The following is a 21,315-nucleotide window of genomic DNA, read 5'->3' as shown; positions in this document are numbered from 1 at the left end:
CCTATTTTTGTCTCCAGTTTACTAAGTACTGTAATCGGCTATAATTTTTAGTCTCAGTAGCAATACCATTTATGTATTAATACCGCATTTCCTAATAAATGTCATGATAGTATGCCGTCACATTCCAAAAATCCCTAAATTCCAGGTAGCTTTATTCCATAAAATTGAACCATAAATTTTTACCTGAGAAATTGAAGTTTGTCTTTGATAATAGAACGTTTTTTACTTTAGTGTTTTATTTTCATTGCCTTGGTAAGCTGCGATTATATAGGAAACATAAAAAAGTGTTGTTTAATCTCATGCCATCGGAGGCCGATAACAAAGTCACGACAAACGAGCAGGTAAATAAAACAGGTAAATACCATAATGTGATAAACACGTTTATTTTGCGTCAAACATCCAGCTTGTCCACAAGCAGCCACATAATAATTATACATGCAGTAATATATTGCTTAGGTTTCATATTCAACTATAGTACATATTCATATTGTGTTATGATTACAAAATATATTTCGACACATTAATTTGCTGCAGTAATGGATTACTAACTTGTATCTAAACAAACTTAAATAAAATCATTGGTCTTGTTTCTTAAATTAATTCGTGATGTCACAATGCACATGTCGCATTACACAAATAGTTGGAATGTTTATCGTTGAGCGAATCGAGGTATTTGGCAATGCGTCCCCGACCTTTTACTACAAGTGTCATGACTCGTCTTCAACACGTTTCTGACCTATATGACCCGATGCGCAAAAGCCACTGAATATTCATAACACACCTACACTAAATATACAAATAAAATATACAAAGCTATCTACATTGCGTATTATCAGTATCACTGCGACCTCGAGGTCAAGGTAACTTGTTAATTTTTGGTAATGTCACACGTTAGTCCGAACGTCAATAAATAAATACGTCTTAATCGACGCTGTATAGGTTTCCCTACATTTTGATACTAAACTAGGATATGGGAAAATAATAGCAACAATATAGAAGCGGCAATCGTCGGAACTGCGGCGCCGCCGTGCTGATGGTCAGGGCCAGACGGTGGGGACAAGTCCTCGCCATAAATGTAACTCTTCAAGCCAGTGTGAGACCTTAAGATTCTGTAATTCACTTCTTCAATAGAAACTTGGTTTTTTACAAAGTTGAACAATCTATTGACCATAACATAAATGTTACCACGGTCATCGAAAGTGAAACGGTCCACCCATTGAATATAGTTAGGATCGCGGGCAATCGTGCGTTGACCGGTGCGGAAATCAGTTGTGGTATTCCATTCTGCTATGGTCGAGTTGCCAATGAGACCATAAAAGAGAATGCCTGTCGAGTCCATCTTCATCCCGTCAGTTTGCGATGTTTTAGTTCCCAAATCTACGACGTATGGTTGAAGCGCTCCTTCTCCCTGTTCTCCCAAGGACTCATTTCGCAAAATTGATGCGTTGATGGCGTACATATGGTAACTTGATAAAGGACAGTAGTAGACAGTGCGGTCGATGGTTTGGTCTTCCGTACGAAATTGGGGTCCAAGTGCAATTCCATCCACATTCACTGGAAGGTTTACCGTAGTTCCGTTGATGCGGAAAAGTGTAGCTTCCGGAACAGACGACATTGATCGTTGGTCGCGGAGCTTCCATATTTTCTTGTCACTTCTGCGGAAAACTATGATTCCTGGATCTACTGCACTGTTGTCTGTAATATAGGCGTAGTCTCCGTCGCGGTTGTCCACTACGAGGTCATTTAAATATGTTGTGTTGGGGTTCACTATATCGCCTGGTAAGGGGATGCGTTCCATTTCATTATTTCCAGTTTTCAAGTCTATCAGTACAATGGACGGCGGGCATTTAGAGTCCGGTTTTGGGGTAAGTGTTCCAACTCTTCCATTATCTAATATCCACATTATACTGTTACGATCGATTTCAATATTTTGCACAAATTGTAAAGCAGCACAGTCTCCAAGTTTGTTTTGCGCCCAGCTCGGGAATGGTTTCAATTTCGGCGCTGTAGTTTCATTTTGAAAAGCAGGTATCATCGCCAAAGTAGCCGGGACGCCGTTCAACATTCGCGGCAACGTCATATAGAGGTTGTCCCCATAGAAATTAATTCCAGATATTAAAACATTTTTAGGAATATAGCTAGAGGTGTTGAGGTAACTTTCACGATCTTCAGGAGATTCCCATTCGAAGTCAACAGAGCGCCATTCGTAAATCACTCTAAATTGTTCGCGGTGTGGAGTAACTGATTTTGCGGTTGGTTTGTCATTTTGTGCCACAACAGCGGCAACGACGGCGTAAAAGACCAGCAAAAGCATGGTCGGGATGAGCGCGGTACTTGGAGCGTGTATCGCGGTCGGCGCGAGCAATGCGACTGGCGGATACTTTGAGCACCGGTCTGCGTGACTTGGGACCCTGTTGCGTGTGTCACCGGTCTACGTCATTAATAATGATGTGACGATTAATGCATTCTTAACGCATGAACGAATTTATCTTAACAGAGACAAATTTTTCCCCTGGAGTATATCTCAGTAAATAGTCATTGTTATACAAATGCAAATATATTTGAGCAAGGGTGCACCAAGTACATCCGCCTCACCCTAACGAAGTAGGGGTCCGACAGTCTAGCCGTTTATGTACAACGTACCGAAATCGATTTCAGCTGCAGCGGATTTTCTAATCTTCTAATGTCTAAAGTAAACCTAATTTACTGACGGATAAGACGTATGTTAGATACGGCCACTCTCTCCGTAGCACACATATGTACATACTGTGATTTCAATGGGCCGACAAGTGCAAATTACCTTATTAATAAATAAAATTATGATTCTTATAATAAACCAAAAAGCGCTTTATTATTCAAACTAATGTCAACAAATATTGATTGTTTACATGTAATTTGTTATTCAACTTAAGTCGCCAACGAAAATTGCAGAGAAAATTATGTAGACAATATAAACCTAAAACATTTCATCTAATATTAATTAATTTCAGCTTATAGGACAGGACTATAAGCTGCGCAGTTAAAACATAATGATAAATGAATAAATAAACAAATGATAAATGAAACGGTCGCAGAAATGTCTGCCTTTCGTTCTGTGGCGATGGGGGACAATACATAAAAATATTATCTTTTTCAAATTCACAAGTCTTACTAGTGTGTTAATTACAGATTTAATATAATATCATTATCATAATACACAAAAACCATTTATTAATAAGAAATAAGTGATTCATTGCGAGGATGAATCACCGAACTTGGGAACTCAAAACAATGCCAAAAGATGCGTGGGATGTAACCAGTACCCTGTGCGAGAACAATAATATATTAAGTTGTTACAAATAATGCAAAATAAATTAGGAATATTTCGCGAATATATTTCCTTTTTTATTGTAGGTTCTGGTTAAGCCCAGAAACGGATCCATAACAAAGTCTGTGCACACTGCACATGGCCAAACTGACGTAACCCTGCTAAAGCCATCACAATTCAATAAGTTATGTGACCTTAATGCAATACCATAGATTGCAATGTGACCTTTATCACCGAGCCTAAGACATTGATTTGCAAATTAAACTGATACCTTGTGGTTGACTGCTAAGGATCTTCCGCGGCTCAAATATATAAACATTTATAATATTATGCATGTAACAATATGTACAGGAAATAGCATTGTGATAAAGCATTTTATTATCGTTAAATGTTCAATGAAGGTGAAATGAAATGTAAATTTATAATTAGAGGTTCCTTTGACGGTGGCGGTTAATCCCACAGTAAAACCTTGAGACAGGTAAGAAACCTGAATACTGAAACTTGGCTCACGAGGTCGCCTTCGCATTCTTCTAGGGGTAAATTCTAATTTAATTTAAATCTTTAATATAGAAAATGTTTATTAATCGCTCTACTAATAGCTAATCAATCTAAAGCGAAGGTTAAGTAATTACACTATTATATTAAATCTGAATAGATTAACAAATAGTCTTCAGAAAAAATCGTCATAAAGTGGAATGGACGAATTTACTAAATCGGTTTTGTATTGATGTTTAAACATTACTTATTTTAAAACTCTTGTCTTAACAAAAGGTCCTTTTCAACTGAATTTAATTAATAATTAAATGTAATACAAAAACAGACGAAATATTTTTTTTTTTAGTAATAATAATATTAATATTAGTCCCCTATTGGGGATGAAATGATGAGATGTAAAGAAACAAAGATATACGATGTGTGGGGAAAGCGTGTATAGATTATCAAAATCGAAATGCTCTATCGAATGCTTTAGACGCTTTAGCTCAATGGTATCTTAAAAATCTTGCGCGCAAAGGCATTGTAAAAAACGTCAAGTTATTGTAAGGATATACATATTGGAACCTTGTAAATAAAAGGTTCATTCACGATTCTTCACGTGACATTTAAATCAGGAAGCGCTGTCTGTTTAGAGCGATTAGCACAAAACTACGAACACAAAACGATCTGTTATTGTCTATACATGGTTTAAATTGAGATTTTAAAAGGTGTATTTTGTAGTATAAACTTGATATATAAAATGCTACGTTCTATGGAGGCTGAAAGTAAATAGATAACTTGAAAACTCCGCGTTTTAAAAGTGAGTGGGCAATTCATGTATCTTTCGATTCGATTGGCGGCTATATAACAATTATTTCGAAAAAGTTTAGCATGATTAAAAATGTCCACATTGTTAAGAGACTTTTAACTATCTCCTCGTTATTGTAGGTCAATTCATGCGAAAATGTACGTGAACATTTTCGCGTATTTCTTCAAGTCGGAAGTAACACTTTTCATATTTCCCGACTGCTACGCAGAACACGCAATGTTATTGCAATAAAGCGAAACTGCAAAATACGTGCTAAGAAAATGCAAAGGTTGTTATCACTTGTCCTTGGTTTATTTTTTGCATCATGAATAATGCAATATAGGCCTACATTAAAAGAAAGTTGACGCCATCTATCTACTTTTATCATCACTAAATTCATTCTTCTTAATAGGTTAATAGGTGTTGCTAGTAATATTTTATTAGTCAAGAGGTTGAAAGGTCGAATGGATTTGGGAGTTGAAGTGGTTAGGTTGAAGTGATAAAATCTTAATAACCGAATAATCTTACTTGGGTGTTTATAACTTTTTAAGGTTTATGGTGCGTTTAAGTAATAGTTTTGAAACCTAAAGAAATATAGAGTTATTGGACATTTAGGATTTACGCGTAACGGCTATTGTTTAGCATTATTATATTTTTATTTGAAAAATCTTGCAGCGCCCCTAGTGTTAGCGAGCAATACTAAAAATGTTGATCAATACAAATATGTGATTACAGCTGTATATAATGGCGTTTAGGTACTACTAAAATGATCTCAATCAGCTAGAGATAAGGATATGCACTTACAAACTAGTAAACACAACGATTGGTATTCTGTCTATATAAAAGTCACAAGTAAAACTATTAGTCATTGCTGTACAGAAGTAGGTACCCGTTTACTTATAAGAAACTAGCAAACTCGGCGAACGCCGTTTCGCCACCAGATGGCTTCGTTTTATATAACATTTTGTTTAGTGATCCCGCTTTTCTGTTGAAATTTTTCCTGAATTTTCTTTGCTATAAACCTCACGGAGCCCGAGACCTTTCCAACGAATGCAAAACCGTGGAAAACGGTTTGTGCGTTCTGGAGTTATAGCGTCAGGAAGAAAAACCCGACTTATTTTTATATAGTAGAAGATGGTGCAACTAGCGACCTCTGTTATCATTTCATACCATCAATAATATTTTTTTTTTGTTGTTGTAGTTAAAATATATAACATAATAAATAAATTAATAATAGTTAATAGAATACCTAATTATTGTCACTTGTGAATTTCACGATCATCTCACGAAATAATATTATAGATGTTAACGCCATCTTCTGACAGTAGTGTTATACTAGAGGAACAGTATAATTCTAAAGCAAAAAAACGTTATAAGAATGTAACAGTCACCCACTAGATGGCGTGAGCGGCCAAATATTACAGTATTGTTGTTATAATATGATGTGTGTTATCTTAATACATATATATAAATTACGTGTCACGTTGTTTGTCCGCTATGGACTCCTAAACTACCGAACCGATATCAATAAAATTTGCACACCGTGTGCAGTTTGATCTAACTTAAAAGATAGGATAACTTACATCTCAATTTATACCCGCAATATTATTTAATTTCAAAATATTTGTTTATTATTTAACAGTCACAATTCTAACAGATGGCGCTGTGTTGAAAGTATCAACGTTTCACATAAGCTACAACTTAATGGCATTACCACCAATAAAGCATGGTGGTCCCCATGACTGGTGTTTTCCTACCGTTGCCCTTGAATAGTTTACTACTGTGTAATATAAGAAAACCTTAGCCACAGCAACGCTTGGCCGGTCTGCTAGTAGTTTATAAAGAAATGAGACATACTACGCGTTGTTAACGTACGTACGTTGTTAATTACGTTATTTTATAAAAATAATATATTTATAATTTGTACTTTAGTTTCCCAGACCACACTAAAAAAAAAGGTTTTGTTTTTTAGACTATTGAAGGCTAAATACATGCTTTAAGTGAGTTCTTATGTATGCAATTAAGAAACTATGTTAAAATAATTCAGTCGACGAAATAATATTATCATTATTTATAGTAAGAATTATTATGAAGGATTTAATAAGTTTTTTCTCTTCAATGTTCATATCCCGTATGGTCTAGTGGCTAGGATACCTGGCTTTCACCCAGGAGGCTCGGGTTCGATTCCCGGTACGGGAAAGTACCTTTTTACAGTTTTCTAAATTAATTTTAATTGACCAGTTCACGATCTATTTGAGATCTATTTTTACCAACATATTACCGAAGAGCACTTTTGCAAAATAATAATATTTTGCAAAAGTACTTTATTATATTTGGTATGGTAAGAATGGTTCCTAAATAAAATTAAGTACAAAATCGATTCGTTTTTAATTGGACGTGTCACAAGAGGAATGCGAAATGCCATTTCGTTAAGGAGGCGGCCTCTTTATTAGAAATCTTTGTGTAGCAGTCGAAATGGCAAAATTGTGCAATTATTGTTAATAAATGCATTGTTGGTTATACCATCACTATTTATGATACACGTTAGCTATGATTTATCTTTAATATTATTCATCAATTGGTTCTCAAAATGCCCCCAATAAAAAAATTAATAGAATTTTACACTATTATAGCGAATTTTGAATCGGTAGAATGCCAGGTGCAGGATATGTCAACCATATCCAATTTTTTCATAAAGATCTTAACTACAATACAGGAATCACATTAGAACAGACTATATCAATATCGCCACCACAGTACTTACTCTGCTTTGAGTTTGAAAAAGTATTCAACGATAAAAGTTTCTATGGAAAATTAAATAAATTCGATGGCATTATATAGTCTAAGAGCCAGCTCACTTTTGCAAGAAACGCTGTAATTTTTCCTTACAAAGAGAAATTTAGCTATTTCTGTAAACTTCCTAATTTTTCTTACAAATATTGATGATTTTCGTTTAACACAGTAATCGGTTGCCAGCGATAGTGATCGCGCGACAAATACCGATCGTTCGAGCTTGCCTTAGTACCGGTTGTTTCATTTCATAATAACCCTGCTATTCTAATCTATTCGTAGCTGCCGGTAACAGTCACTAGCGAGACGCGTGACAGAATAGTTATATTTAGACGTTCAAAGGTCATTTAGTTTTACATTGAAAACCCAAATTTTCATCGACATACACTAAATTAGCATTACTTCAAAGAAACTCTAAATAAGTAGCTTCCATAATTGTGGTAGTAACGAACAATGCGTGTATCTAGGTCTTGGTCAAAGACGAATCAGGCTGACCTGATAAAGGAAACGTATGAGATGTAAATCAGACTCAGAATGTACCAAGATATAACTTAAGATATGAAACAAATTATTTTAAAATATTTCTACAAGCATTATATACAATCGATTCCTAACAAACAAAATAATTTAAACACCATAGTATTCTTGAAAATCATCTCTGTATTCCCAAGAATACAATATTTGATGTATACAAATCTGTGGGTCCACGATCACCGGACATTAACCTACTCGACCTCTTGGAGAAGAATTTTCCAGAAATTTCATTACGTCGTGTAATTTTGCAGATACTTTTATCTCAGTGGAAAAATTTACTAAAAGGAATGAACATGCAAGCAGAATTAACCCATCAAGTTAATTTCAAGTAATTAAGTTAAATTTAGCTATTTTGTAATTAAGAGAAAAGGTCATTGTAATAGGAATTTATTGGATATTAATTACTGGAAAAACAGTGTTAAGTGAGTTATACAGAATCTCAAGTTTCTCAGGCATGTTTTTTCTTTCTTTGGTATATATGACCATATTTTTTTACACCACATATATACACACATATGTACACCTTATACTTAGGGGAAAAATTAAGCAAAACATGACATTTGAATGAGATCTTTATTTACGAAAAAAAATATATGACATATTATCATTGAATTTTCAAAGGTGCCTTAGAAAATTTAGACCATAAGTTTGACAGCAATTATAAATAAGTTAACTTATTATTATGACATTATGTTAATGTGCCTATTTATATATGGCTGATTGCGCGATTTTATAATTAATTGCCCCATCTTAGCAAATAAACGATTTTATTATTTATTATTATTTTATTTATTTGTAGTAGGCATCAATTTCACATTACAAACTTTTGTGAAATCTCCCTCGTTAATTCATTTTTCTTGATCTACGATGACGTTGAGAACTTGTTTCAGTCTTAGCAACGTTTTCTATTTTCCTATTTCCTTATAATAATAACAAGAATAATATTTTTCTGGTTTATACTGGACATTTTTTAAATGTTATTACAACTAACTAACAATCATACAAGTCACTCAAAATTGCATGATATAACAAAACTTTCGACTTTGGGTTTTTCAAGAAAAGGAAGTAACACTTAAAAGGCACCGCACTCTCGAACCTTCTGGCATTGGTAGTGTCCATGGGCGGTGGTTTCCCCTGTCCTATAAAAATAAACTTTTAATTGTGACTAGTGAATATTGATGACTTTTGTATGTTGTTTGTGGCACATAAAACATGATGAATCATAAATCTTTTAAGTACGAAAGTATTTTAAGGATTCCTTCGACAGTACTTAAACACAAACATATAAGGTAAAGCAAGTAAGTGAAAACAGATTTAATATTTATTAATTTAACCGCAACTGAGCAGTGCGTGCGACTCTCATCCCTTAGGACGTAGGTTCGATCCCCGGCTGTGCACCAATGGACTTTCTTTCTATTTGCGCATTTAACATTCGCTCGAACGGTGAAGGAAAATATCGTGAGGAAACCGTCATGTCTTAGACCCAAAAAGTCGACGGCATGTGTCAGGCACTGGAGGCTGATCACCTTCTTGCGTATTAAATTGAAAAATGATCATGAAACAGATTCAGAAATCTGAGGCCCAGACCTAAAGAGATTGTAGCGCCACTGATTATTATTATTATTAATTTAACCGCAATATATAATAATTATTTAAAATAAGGGTCAATGTCGCATTTATACCGGCCTTGTACTATAAGAAGTTATAAGTTATAACCTTTGTGACAATAAATAATTCAATAATAATAATATATATACAAAGATGTGTTCTTAATTTTAAGTACAGAGTGTGTTTAATTCCCATGTTTCATGTATATAACTTTTGTCAAGAATACAAACTATTTAGAAAAATATATTTAATGAACTTTTTATTCGTAAATCTATCTTTTGGCATTAACCAACTCCGTAATAAAATTAAGATTCCTGCAGGGCTAATCTGTAACAACAAATTAATCTAAATTTCTTAACCATATACAATATTAAGTCTATACGATGTAATTCGACAATTATTGAGAGAGTCATTGACATCGTTACCTATTTATTGGTTTTATAAAGTAGCAGGGCATCTGCATTGACAACAACTTTATTCAGAAATAATCGCATCACAGAGCGATAACCTATATTATTTATAGCCTTGATTGATCTTTGAAGAAAACAAATCAAATGTAAACAATTCCAGTAATGTCAGAATAAACTATGTAGGTACATATGTACAAGGAAAAAGGATAATTCGCCATTGCTGAATAAAGTTATTTAATTAAATTTAGTGAGTTGTTGCCCCACATATTTTTATGTTGCCACTGGCGGTATTGTTGTGTACCGGGTTGTGCAGCTCCCTCAAAAATGGTTGACCTGCATGAGCTATTCGGGGCATGCTTGCCGTCTGCTGGCACAGGCTTGCTCAGATCGATCTGGTTCTTTCTTCCAAAGACCAGTCCAGTAAATACTCTGCATTTGTTTACACCAATTTATTAATTTATTATTGTATTATCTGGACTATAAAAGAGACTAAGACCCCCGAGTATGTTTCGACATTTCTTCTCAGGGCAGTCAGTTAGAAAATGTCGACTTCATCTAGTTTAGGAAGACATTGTAAAAGTGATTTATATAGTCCTACTTGCAAGAATAAACTATTTCATTTCATTTCATTTAAAATGAGACATCTTTTTTTCTGTTAATTCTCCATTTAATGCAGAATTTTAGATCGAAGAAGCTACGTTAACTCGATCGGCAATACTTAAAAAACACATATTAAGGACTTTTTATTACTATCAGCTAGCATTTAATTGAAATGTATATAATGATAAGATATAATGAAATAACGAACAGTAAATCGTTGACATTGACATTAGACAAAAACATAAAATATTCAAAGTCCTGTTGTTGTCAGATCATTCAGATAACTGATAGAAATTAATAATCAACATTAATTAAGAGGTTACACGTGACGCAAAACGTGTAAAAGAAACGAAACGGCTGAGTCAATCTTCAACGTCATTCGATTTCGCTAAATCCACGTTGGATGTGCCGGTTATGTTAGATAACCGTTCCTTTGAGCCTTTGAACACCTCGGTGTATTTATTTTTTAACGGTTGCGAATATACAAGCGTAGAATAAAACATTTATTCAGCCAGTCACCAATCTGAACGCACAGGCGCCATTCGTCGCGCGCACCGTCGTTTCGCGCGGTCAATTCAAAATATTTAAAGAACATCATTCGATTCTTTCAATTCAGAAATTAAATATGCCTAAAAAGAAATAGGGAGTTTTGTAAACGTGATATTTTTTATATTTATTGTAAGTTATATCTGAAAATGTGCTAACTGGCAGTGTTTAATGACTTGTCGCGTATCGGATGATTAACGCCGTTTTCGTCAGTCTGTGATAGCGTGTTGTGAAGCTATTTAAAGTGTTAAACTTTATAACTTTAAAATTGTTTCGTGAAATTAATTTCGCGAAACGCTGAAATAAACATTCTTTATGATAGGTCCATATATGAAGGTGAGTTTTTTAATATCTATTTGTAATATTTGGTAACATTTTAAATTAGTTGCAGTATGTACATAGTTTATGTAAATTTATAGTTGCAAACTAGGTCAATGGTTGGATTTACGTTGATAGCTAGGTACACACGCGTGATGAATGTTACCAACATTATTATATTAGTAAAGCTATACACTCAAAGTGTATAGCAACAAGTAATAGTCATGGAAATGTAACCTAAAATTACGAACAGCTGTATGAAGAATCACAAAATAAAAAATATTTTACCAAAGGGAAAACCTTACCTCAGTTTTGGTTTCCCAGTTCAGGTCAAACACAACTTTCCTCATACTCAATCTAAATAATAAGAACTGAATATAATAAACGTATTTATGTCAGTAAGTGATATGTGTAGTCTAATTTTACCAAAAGTAATTTGCAAAATTCCCTAATTATAATTTTTGGGGCAAATGTCAAAAGTGTAAATGCTCCACTTTCTAAACATAGACATCTCGAATAAAGTTAACGGTCGCAAAAACGTCGTACATGAAAGTTGACAGTTGACACGTCTTCATAATCAATTTGGAGCAAATCAGATCACATCTATGGGCAAGCCCCTTGAAATGTAAATACTAGATTATAAAAAAAAATTGTTTTTAATTCAGCATATTATGTTGAATATTGTGATTTGATACTATGTTATTAGAAGACACATGAATCGTTACTTTTTACGTCTAAGTAGAGCCAAAATTTTTTAAATTTCGAATTTAAATTCAATTACTTTAAAAATGCATCGAGTTAATAGCTGATGTAAATATGCGAAATATTTATTAAGTCTTTAAATAATTTTGTAATACAATAATAACGATAACAACATTCTATTTATGTCTCATGTAGGTAGTTATCATTAAATATTGAGAGTGAAAGTGATACAAAAGTTAAAAGGTTATGACTTTTCTTTAAATGTCATTTTCAGTACTGCAATTAAAAAGCAAAAGTGGAATTAATTATCCGTTGACACTGAAGATTGTATTTAGGTTAATATATAAAATAATGTGATGTTATTTTATACTACAAATATACAATACGCTAGTATAACTTTTAAATGATGAAATATAAAGATCTTAGAATCTAGACGCAAAACAGAAGTTTGGCATCGCATGTATAATTTATTATTATTACATGCAACTCAAATATGGCTGGGAAAATATTGTTCGACAAATTTAGAGAATACGCTAAATATCATACCTATAAGAGTCATCGTCGTAACACTAAATCGATTTTAAATTATACAAGCAATTTGCGTTCTCATTGCTAAGAAGATACGGTATTTAATTCAATGACATTCAAGCTACCTCTATATTAATTACATTCAGGGTTATTACGAGTATAAAAACATACCAAAACTTCCGCGCAACCCAGTATGGTTATAATCAAATTTATATAATTATCAGGGGTAATTAAAGTAATTCGTTTCAGAAGATTTTACCAGATCCTATCAATTACCCCATTAGAACAAACAAACACATGATATGTATAAAACACTACATCTGTATGGGTTCATACAGATGTAGTTAAAATTAGGTAGAGTTCAAACATAACATCAAGAGGCGATGCGGCATTAAGTACGTATTCAAAGTTGTCTTTTTGGTTGCTTCCTGATGCTAAAAACACATAAATACAGCGAAAAAATATTCATGTAAAGCACCTGTTGAAAACACTGCCCCAGTACCAAGAAAGCTAATATAAATCCTTTTAATATAAAAATGCGCTTTAACTGTAAAACTTCATTTAAAGAAAACCCTTTTATCAGTAACTATTAGTTGCTTCTTAACGCTTTTTCTATGTCGCGCCAAAAATTATCCTTAGATCGAGTTTAGGATTTCATCAGACCTGCATCATAAAGAGGCAGGTCTTTTTCGTTTCCCACTTCGTGGCTACCACTCCGTTATGATACTGTTCCATTTTTGCTTCTTTTCTCGCTCTATTCTCGGTTTCATTAATATGTGTACCAAAATTCATCACAATAGCTATTATAATTTTATGATAGTTGGTAAGAAATAATTCAGCTTAAATTTTCAGAGCCACGAAATTTTTCACGTTAGAACAGCGTGGTAAGACCTCACACAGTAGTAGTTATATAGTTGTCAAGCACGTAGTTTAAAGTTTATCGTCAATTGTCCCTCAATATTTACATCACTGTGTACGTCAGTATGTGCAGATATTGCTTTGATAATAGTAATCGGAGTGACAAATTACAATATTAACGAAATGAAATAATACATTTATTTAGTAGTGAGATAAAAACGTTGATTCCCAATTGACATGGCTAAAGGAAATACCATTCGGCAAAATTTTTAACAAGCCTTTTTTCTAAGGCATGATTCATAGAACCTCTATGTTACAAAAACCCCAATTCAAAGTCATCGTGCTGGCTATTCTGAATCATCGAAACAGACAAAAAATCTTGTCTAGGTATAGTTCTTTGTAATACCAATTTTCAGATCTTGAACATACCTGTATTATTAATGATATAGTATACATCTATCTATATATATATATATATAAATGAATTGCTGTTCGTTTGTCTAGCTATACTTGAAATATTTGTGAGAGTTCAGGGAATGTTTAAAAGGTGGTGAACATAAATAATAAGCGAAGAAAAATACTCAAAAGTACAATTGAATTTTGCCATAAAAACTGCTTCTAGCTGGAAAATATTTGATGTCTTCTCTTTTTTAGAAACAAAAAATGGTCACTTAGTTGTCACATAGAAGACAGGAGAAATTCAGAAATTTGTGTTTCATTGCTGTAGTATACGGTCCGATCTCGTCACCTGTTTAACTAAAATATATTAAGTTTTTACACAAATAAGTTCACCGGGTCATCTAGTCACTAATAAAATGATATTTTCACGTCCGTGTCGGAATGACTAAGTAGACTTTGAATTTAGTTTACAACAAAACTTTAACTTTCAAAAACAACCGTTCGTTAAATTACCACTGTTATTTGCAATATAAAACCCAGTTGGAAGACGCATCTTTTGTCTTCATTTGAAACTATAGTTTTTAGCTTACACGCAATTACAAAGCATTGTTCAGTTTAACCCGTCAGCTGAATAAAATGGCCGAGTAAAGATTATTTTATGTTTTTAAAAGACTTTCTTTAACTTGTCAGCAAACAGCCATAGCAACGCAACATCAAACGTGGTAAAAGAATATGATATTAGAATCGAGAATAAAACATGTGTAACCCATATCTTGTAACTTGTTGCTATGTTTGCTATAAGCTCTATTTTATGTAAAAGAACTAGTTTCCATAATTGTTTAATATTTTTTTATATGTAAATTTTACCAGTCATTGAAGTATGATAGCATTTTTTTGATTCCGACATAAAGTTAAATATACTCATTAAATCAACAATACCATATGTTTTGTACCTAGTTTTAAAATTGAAATATTCATCCCTTAAATTGTTATCTTACCATTTATGTTTTCTCGATAAAAACATCGATATATAGTCGTCAATTGTTTAATGTTTTACGGTAATAGATGACAAAATCACGTACACTGTATGTACGTTATATTTTTAGAAACTTTAGTGAAGTCCCTCTACTAATTAAGTAATGATTTATCGACATTTGTTGATTGTAACGGAAGTGAAATGATAATATTACATTGTGTACTTTAAACAAAGTTTTTTGGGGATTGGTTTTGTTTGTGGGTAACATTTCATCCAATATGTTCATCACCTTACACAATCACAGATTTAGGGTTTTCTAGGATATTCAAAAAAAAAAAAAACAGTAGGTACAGGAAATTATATACACGTTTTCATGGAAATAGGGAGACTGAAATAATAAAACAGTAGTAGACAATGCGCCTTCTAACGACTTAATGCAGAAACGATATCTAGCTATTATACGGTTTTATCCTTGATGAAGTACTTATTGTAAAGGTGTATGTGTGATGTCATTGCCCTTGTAACATTGGCACCGAGTCGTGAAAATTCTGTTAAGTTCCTTGAGTTAGTTCTGTACAGCAAAAAAGTTATACCTTGAATGGTGTCCAAAGGTCACATTAACACTCCGAGTCACTAATTTAAAAATAATTGCTTTCAATACGCGGAATATCTCGGAAGAAAATGCACATCGCACTTTTCCTGAAAGCGTATCACGTGATGGAAATAAAACAATTTCCAAAATAAATGTATCGTTTCATATTTATCTCGAAGCGGTGAATGAACTGTTGATCTGGTTCCTTTAAGTCGAAATCGTAATACGGAAATTCTAAACACGGTCAAGATTGTCATATTACTTGATAATTATGTCGAGGATGAAGGGGAAAAATTTCGTGACGTAAATTTATTCTTTTGTCAGTAATTCGTCAATTATATTGCTACAGTAGATATTCAGAGATTGAATGTGATTCGCAATTTGTGTCACGCGACTGTCATGAAAATGTATTTACTCATAAACCTATTCAATTCACCCAAATAGAATCACGTATCAGACACCGTTAGTCAATTATAAGTTCTCCGCTTTTTTTGGATTGTATTTATTGGAAAACCATAGATTTTTCAAAATCTTACTCAGTCCTCAGTCAATGACCTGCATTGAAACGTGTAAAAATGCCCATTTTTTATTGGTATGCTATGAAACATAAAGCATTTCCACGTGTATGCAATTAGTACGCAATCTTATTATTTATATTATGTGAAATCGATAAGAAGCGCAAGTTTAACAATATGTTATGGCTGATTTTCTAAGAATCGGCACTAATGGGTAATAAAATATGAGTGCAATTATAAGTGTTGATAAAAACAAGTGGCAGTTTGTTAGAAATACATAAAATATAAGATACTGTACCTATTGCATTGTTATGAACTCAAATGATTCTGGATTTCACAGACTGATAGCTATGATAATACAATAATTATAGATAATAACATCCTCATACGTTCTAATCCTAAAGTACGTTTTATTTAATTTAATGTGACAAGCAATTAATGTCCGCGACATCTGCGTAGAATGTTCATAAAATGCTTACAAACTAGAATTATATAGAATCAATCTGCCCGATTATACGTCAACGCATTTGATACTAAAATGAGTATAGATTGTTCCTGAGTTATACTGAAACTAATAAAATTATACTCTTTAAGTACGTACAGACAATTTCTTTGCGATGATAAAGTTTTCGATTTTCGATTTTGTTTTTTCTTCTACAGAATAAAATATTTAATTAAAATTAGTCCGCATGATTGGTCTTAGAGATCATTATTTTTTTATTTTAAAATTAGTTATTTTTAGAACTACATAACATGTTTAGTTAAAATACAGTATTAATCTGTGTCAATACATAACGTTACTTGTCAATTACTACTGACAGGTGATCCGCGGCCAATTATTGGCGGGAAGACGTAGTTTTTCCCTTAAGCTCACTTAATTTCAATAATGCTTTTCAAATTTCAATACCTTCTGTGCCCAACCACTTAGTACTTAATGTGGCCACTTAACTCATGAAATTACTCCCGGTATGTTGTATAATAAAGATAAATGTCCTTTTTACGTCTAACATAATATCAATCATATTGGCATGTGAATGTTTCAATTACGTCAGTGTTCGAATAACTGTGATTTAAGTAATCTCCAGTCTCCTAGTTAGTTATTCACTTGTTGACCTCGGCTTGTTTATTGCAACGAAATGCGGCATAAAATTAAAACAGCATTGTTTCTGGCGCCGACAAGACACGAAGCCTTCCTAGAATGTTCTATTAAAGACTAATAGGCAATAATCGTCGTACACTGTACAGCCTAGATTTCCACGCAGTGGCATAGGCAATATATTCGTAGCGTAATTATTTATTTAATTGAGTCTGTAATGCTTATATAGACCAAATAATATTCTGTAAAAATAATATGTTACCTATACTTTTTATTCGTACTTTTCTTAACGGTAAGACCAACTAATATTTTCTCTCGTTTGCATGTGGTAACTTCCCGTTTAATGTGAGTTCATAATACTATTAATAACATATACAAATACTTTAATTTTAATTTGTAGTTCTGAAAGGCTATCTTATCCGTATCTTGTTACGAAGCTGCAAGAGCATTGACCTACATTTTATTCGCACGGGAACAGTTGGCAAACATCGTAGACTAATATTGGTCGTAAAGGAAGCTACCTATTTAATTCAGTTTTTTATCCCTTGAGAATTACTTCAAATAACTTATAGTACTTTTAAATGCGTTTTGGGTTTTGGCGCCATTTCTACGTTTTTGTATTTCTGTGGTACTGTGTAACTTCGACTTCCTAGTTCCTACGAAGTTTTAACATAATCAAGAAATTTCTATGGGAATTGCTACACGGCGCATTTAATATACATATTAGTTTAAGGCCAACATATAAAGTAATGAATGAAATTGCACACAACCAGGTATGAAAAAAGCTTAATACTAAAAAAAACAAAAGTTACCAATCGCGCTAATTATTTAACCGTTTCTTACCTACTCTGATTCTTGGTATTTTTGTACAACAAAGTCCAAAATTATCACCGTTTTAAGATATCCCGACAATAATAACTATTTATATATTAGTCATTGAAATTTAAAGTTGATTAGTCAACATTCAATAATACTGTTATCTCAATTGAAAGCGATATTTCAACGTGAACGTGAAATCACGTGAATCACACAGATCTTGTGTAACATTGAAAGTAGATAATGGATAGTAGGTAATGTAGTGGAAAATCGAAAAAAAGTTATTTGGATTTCTTAGTAAAGTATACTTTGGTATTGTAATATTTGGACCACGTAAAATATTTTAAACTGTTTTAAAAGAACTCGAAAGGAAACGATTACAATTACAAGGCTTCAATACGATATGTTAGTCAAGGTATTATAAAAAACACTAAATAGGATTTAATTATTAAAAATACACATCTAAATTTCCCTAGTCAAATATTTAAACAACCGTAGGTAGTCGTTAGCAGTTCAGCCCTGCGATTCTGTAACTCACTTTTCGAACTCACACAGCGGTTTTCGCATCGGCGGTCGCTCTCAAATCAGTCGTGAAGCAGTCATTTTATGATTTGGCATTCTGAAAAGGTGAGAGCTTGTAGTTTATTGCTTATCAGAATGCCAAATCATAAAATGACTGCTTCACGACTGATTTGAGAGCGACCGCCGATGCGAAAACCGCTGTGTGAGTTCGAAAAGTGAGTTACAGAATCGCAGGGCTGTTAAAACATTTTCGCTATTCACATACACAGAATAATATTTTTGATATTGAAATACTACTCATGAATCACTACGGATGTAGATTACTTATGTCGGTTTTTATTAACATTATCTATTTTCTGGATAAATTAGTTTCCTAAATTAAGTAAATATTAAAATATTAGGAATATGTTCAAGCATCTGTAATTCTGTAGAAATGCTTTCATATATTAATGATTAACGTTATTAAACTTTGCTTTCCTATTAATGGGGATAAAATTAATTAAGGATCTCTGTACGTTCAACCAACTACATTTCAAGTGATTTAAGATTGCATAAAATAATTAAACTTTTATTGACAAAAGTAATCATGTCTAAGACTTTCACGCAATTTCAAATTACGTAATTTTTGTGCCGGAATAACTAGCGGCAAATTAGATATTAAGAAGACACAGGTTTAAAAACGACACGAATTATTTGAAAGTAGAATTCTGTAACCGCAATGCCTAGATAATTACTAAATAGAAAACTTTAGAAAGCCTCTAAATAGTTTATTACTTTCAAGAAATGTTAGTTTACTAATGTTGAGCGAGGATTATCTTTATTTTCTTACCACGATTTTGAAATAAAGTTACTTAGTTTTTGATTATATTTAAAACAAAGATCTTTCAGACGTATTACACTAGCAATCGTTGTTACTCGTTACTTAAATCTATAGTTGTTTCCTTATTTTTTATGTACCTCTGTTAGTAGATATCGATGAACTAATAGGTACCATTGTTAGTTTGTACCTACTCTATAATCAGGTATTAACCAACCTCTTCTTTTGTTTCAGTGTCAACATTTTTATCCCAAACATTATGATTTACAAATGGATATTATGATAAGAGTGAAGTGTTGTCAAGAAACTAAAAATCCAAAGTGACGAAGTGATTCGGGTGTCTGTTTTGTTACGTTCCGTTGCTTTAGAATAATAATTATGTCAGATAAAACGACTTCGTCTGTTGGACCGAGGAGTTTCGAGACGATCTCCGAGGAGGATGGTGAATCGCCGTGGGATAAACTGTTAGGTGATGTGCAGGCTGCTGTACCGACGATAATAACGACCAACCCGTCGACCGCGACGATGTCCCCAAGTGGGGATGTGTCTCCGCCCCGTGTGGACGTCGAGTCGGCCCTGACGCGGTCCAAAAGCCTTAACCAGCGCAGAAACAGCAGCGGTCTTCTCGCCACATTCCCGAAACAGCTCAGACTGTCTCTCCGCGGTGTGCGCAGTGAACCTTCGAGTGTCAAAGACGCACCAACCAGTAGAAACGAAAGTGCCCTTAATCTGTTACTCAAGTAAGTACCGGTTTGAACTATTATTCAGATAATGGACAAAAAGAAGCCTATGTCAATCAAAATTTATTCATATGAACACACGAGAACATAATTACAACTTACTTCTCTTAACTTTTAAAAGCATATGGGTGAAGAATATATGCTATTTGATTTTTTTGTGTCCCTGAAGGAAATGTAATCTGTTCCATTCAATATTGATTATTTCTCTATTTGACATTATTTTGTAATTTGTATGAGGGCCAGAAGATTTTTCCATTTTTTTAAATTTTATAAGCACCAGAGGAAAATGTGTTACCAGGGGAGCTTCATGAAGCCTATATATAGCTGTCCTCTAGGGGATTAGGACAATGACATTGGTATTATAAATTAATTAATGTCATAAAACCGACACTCAACGAATTGCGTCACGCTTCAACCGAACGTTTTTATATAAGCGTCAAAAATCCATTAGTATGGTCATCCGAAACAATGAACAATTGGAAATTAAGTGTGTGGAACCTTGCTATTATGAATTCCCATTATTAAAAAAGCGTTAAGCATTATCATCCTGCTGAAATAGGATCTCAATGACATATTATTACAGTATTTCTTTCTTTTACAAAATTTCGTTTACATTTATATTTATTTGCTAATAAAGTTTGCACATAAAGGAAAAGTAGGACGCGTATTCTAAAATTCAGTAGTTATGGAGCAAACTAAAATGTTAATCATTTACTGTAATTATAATGATACCCTTTTTGAATACAACTACCAACAATTGTTGCACAATTGATGACCGAACAATTATATTTAGGTATTAGGTAAATACTATATTATCGTATAGATCTTTGGCATAGAACTAGCTAGAGTGAAATCCTTCATGAGTGCCAACGCGTGCTTCTCAATATGATCATTTAAGAATTCTCATTAGACAGGCGTAGAGGTCGTAATGGCGCCCATGGCTTCATCGGTCGTTTTATTGCTTATTTATCACTTCAACTAATTTATTTTCCAACCCTTATACGGCTTCATATATCCCGGTTCCATACATACTGTGTCAATCTACAAATAGGACAAAAGGCTTAGCAAATGCTCACAATATATTCTTTAGCTAAAAGTCTATCTTTATATATATAATTCTTCTGTGAGTGTGTATGTCACTGAACTTCTCTCAAACGACTGGACCGATTTTGATGAAATTTTTTGTGTGTGTTCAAGGGGATCTGGGAATGGTTTAGATTCACAAATCAGCCCGGCAGGTGGCGCTGCAGTCGGTACTTTCATACTTTAATATCCTAATAGCTTGAAATATCATGCAGGACAACGTCTGTGGGGTCCACTAATTTATTTATAAAGTTTTACATTTGTAGGAACAAAGGA

General features: G+C 33.3%; 2 protein-coding genes and 1 non-coding gene across 4 annotated transcripts in view; 2 read left to right on the top strand and 1 right to left on the bottom strand.

The window, feature by feature from the left end:
- Positions 1–359: 359 nt before the first annotated feature.
- LOC125049413 (protein yellow-like) lies at positions 360–2,384 on the bottom strand. The gene has a single exon (XM_047648679.1). It carries the CDS (start codon positions 2,312–2,314, stop codon positions 959–961), a length of 1,356 nt encoding a protein of 451 aa, XP_047504635.1. The 5' UTR covers positions 2,315–2,384; the 3' UTR covers positions 360–958.
- Positions 2,385–6,716: 4,332 nt separating this feature from the next.
- Trnae-uuc lies at positions 6,717–6,788 on the top strand. Its single transcript has one exon. It is a non-coding gene; the product is annotated as a tRNA-Glu (tRNA).
- Positions 6,789–10,997: 4,209 nt separating this feature from the next.
- Positions 10,998–21,315, top strand: part of LOC125049423 (G protein-activated inward rectifier potassium channel 3) — a 28,714-nt gene continuing 18,396 nt past the window's right edge. Inside the window, exons 1-2 of one of the 2 annotated variants that reach the window (XM_047648699.1) lie at positions 10,998–11,413; positions 19,451–19,956. In XM_047648699.1, coding sequence (XP_047504655.1) covers positions 19,595–19,956 — 362 coding nt within the window. In that variant the 5' untranslated portion in view covers positions 10,998–11,413; positions 19,451–19,594. The remainder of the gene's footprint in view (positions 11,414–19,450; positions 19,957–21,315) is intronic. The other variant, XM_047648698.1, reaches the window with a different exon arrangement.

Source organism: Pieris napi, chromosome 5 (assembly GCF_905475465.1).
Source record: "Pieris napi chromosome 5, ilPieNapi1.2, whole genome shotgun sequence".
NCBI lineage: Eukaryota > Metazoa > Arthropoda > Insecta > Lepidoptera > Pieridae > Pieris > Pieris napi.
Note: the sequence above shows the minus strand (reverse complement) of the source record. Positions and strands in the feature narration are given on the sequence as shown.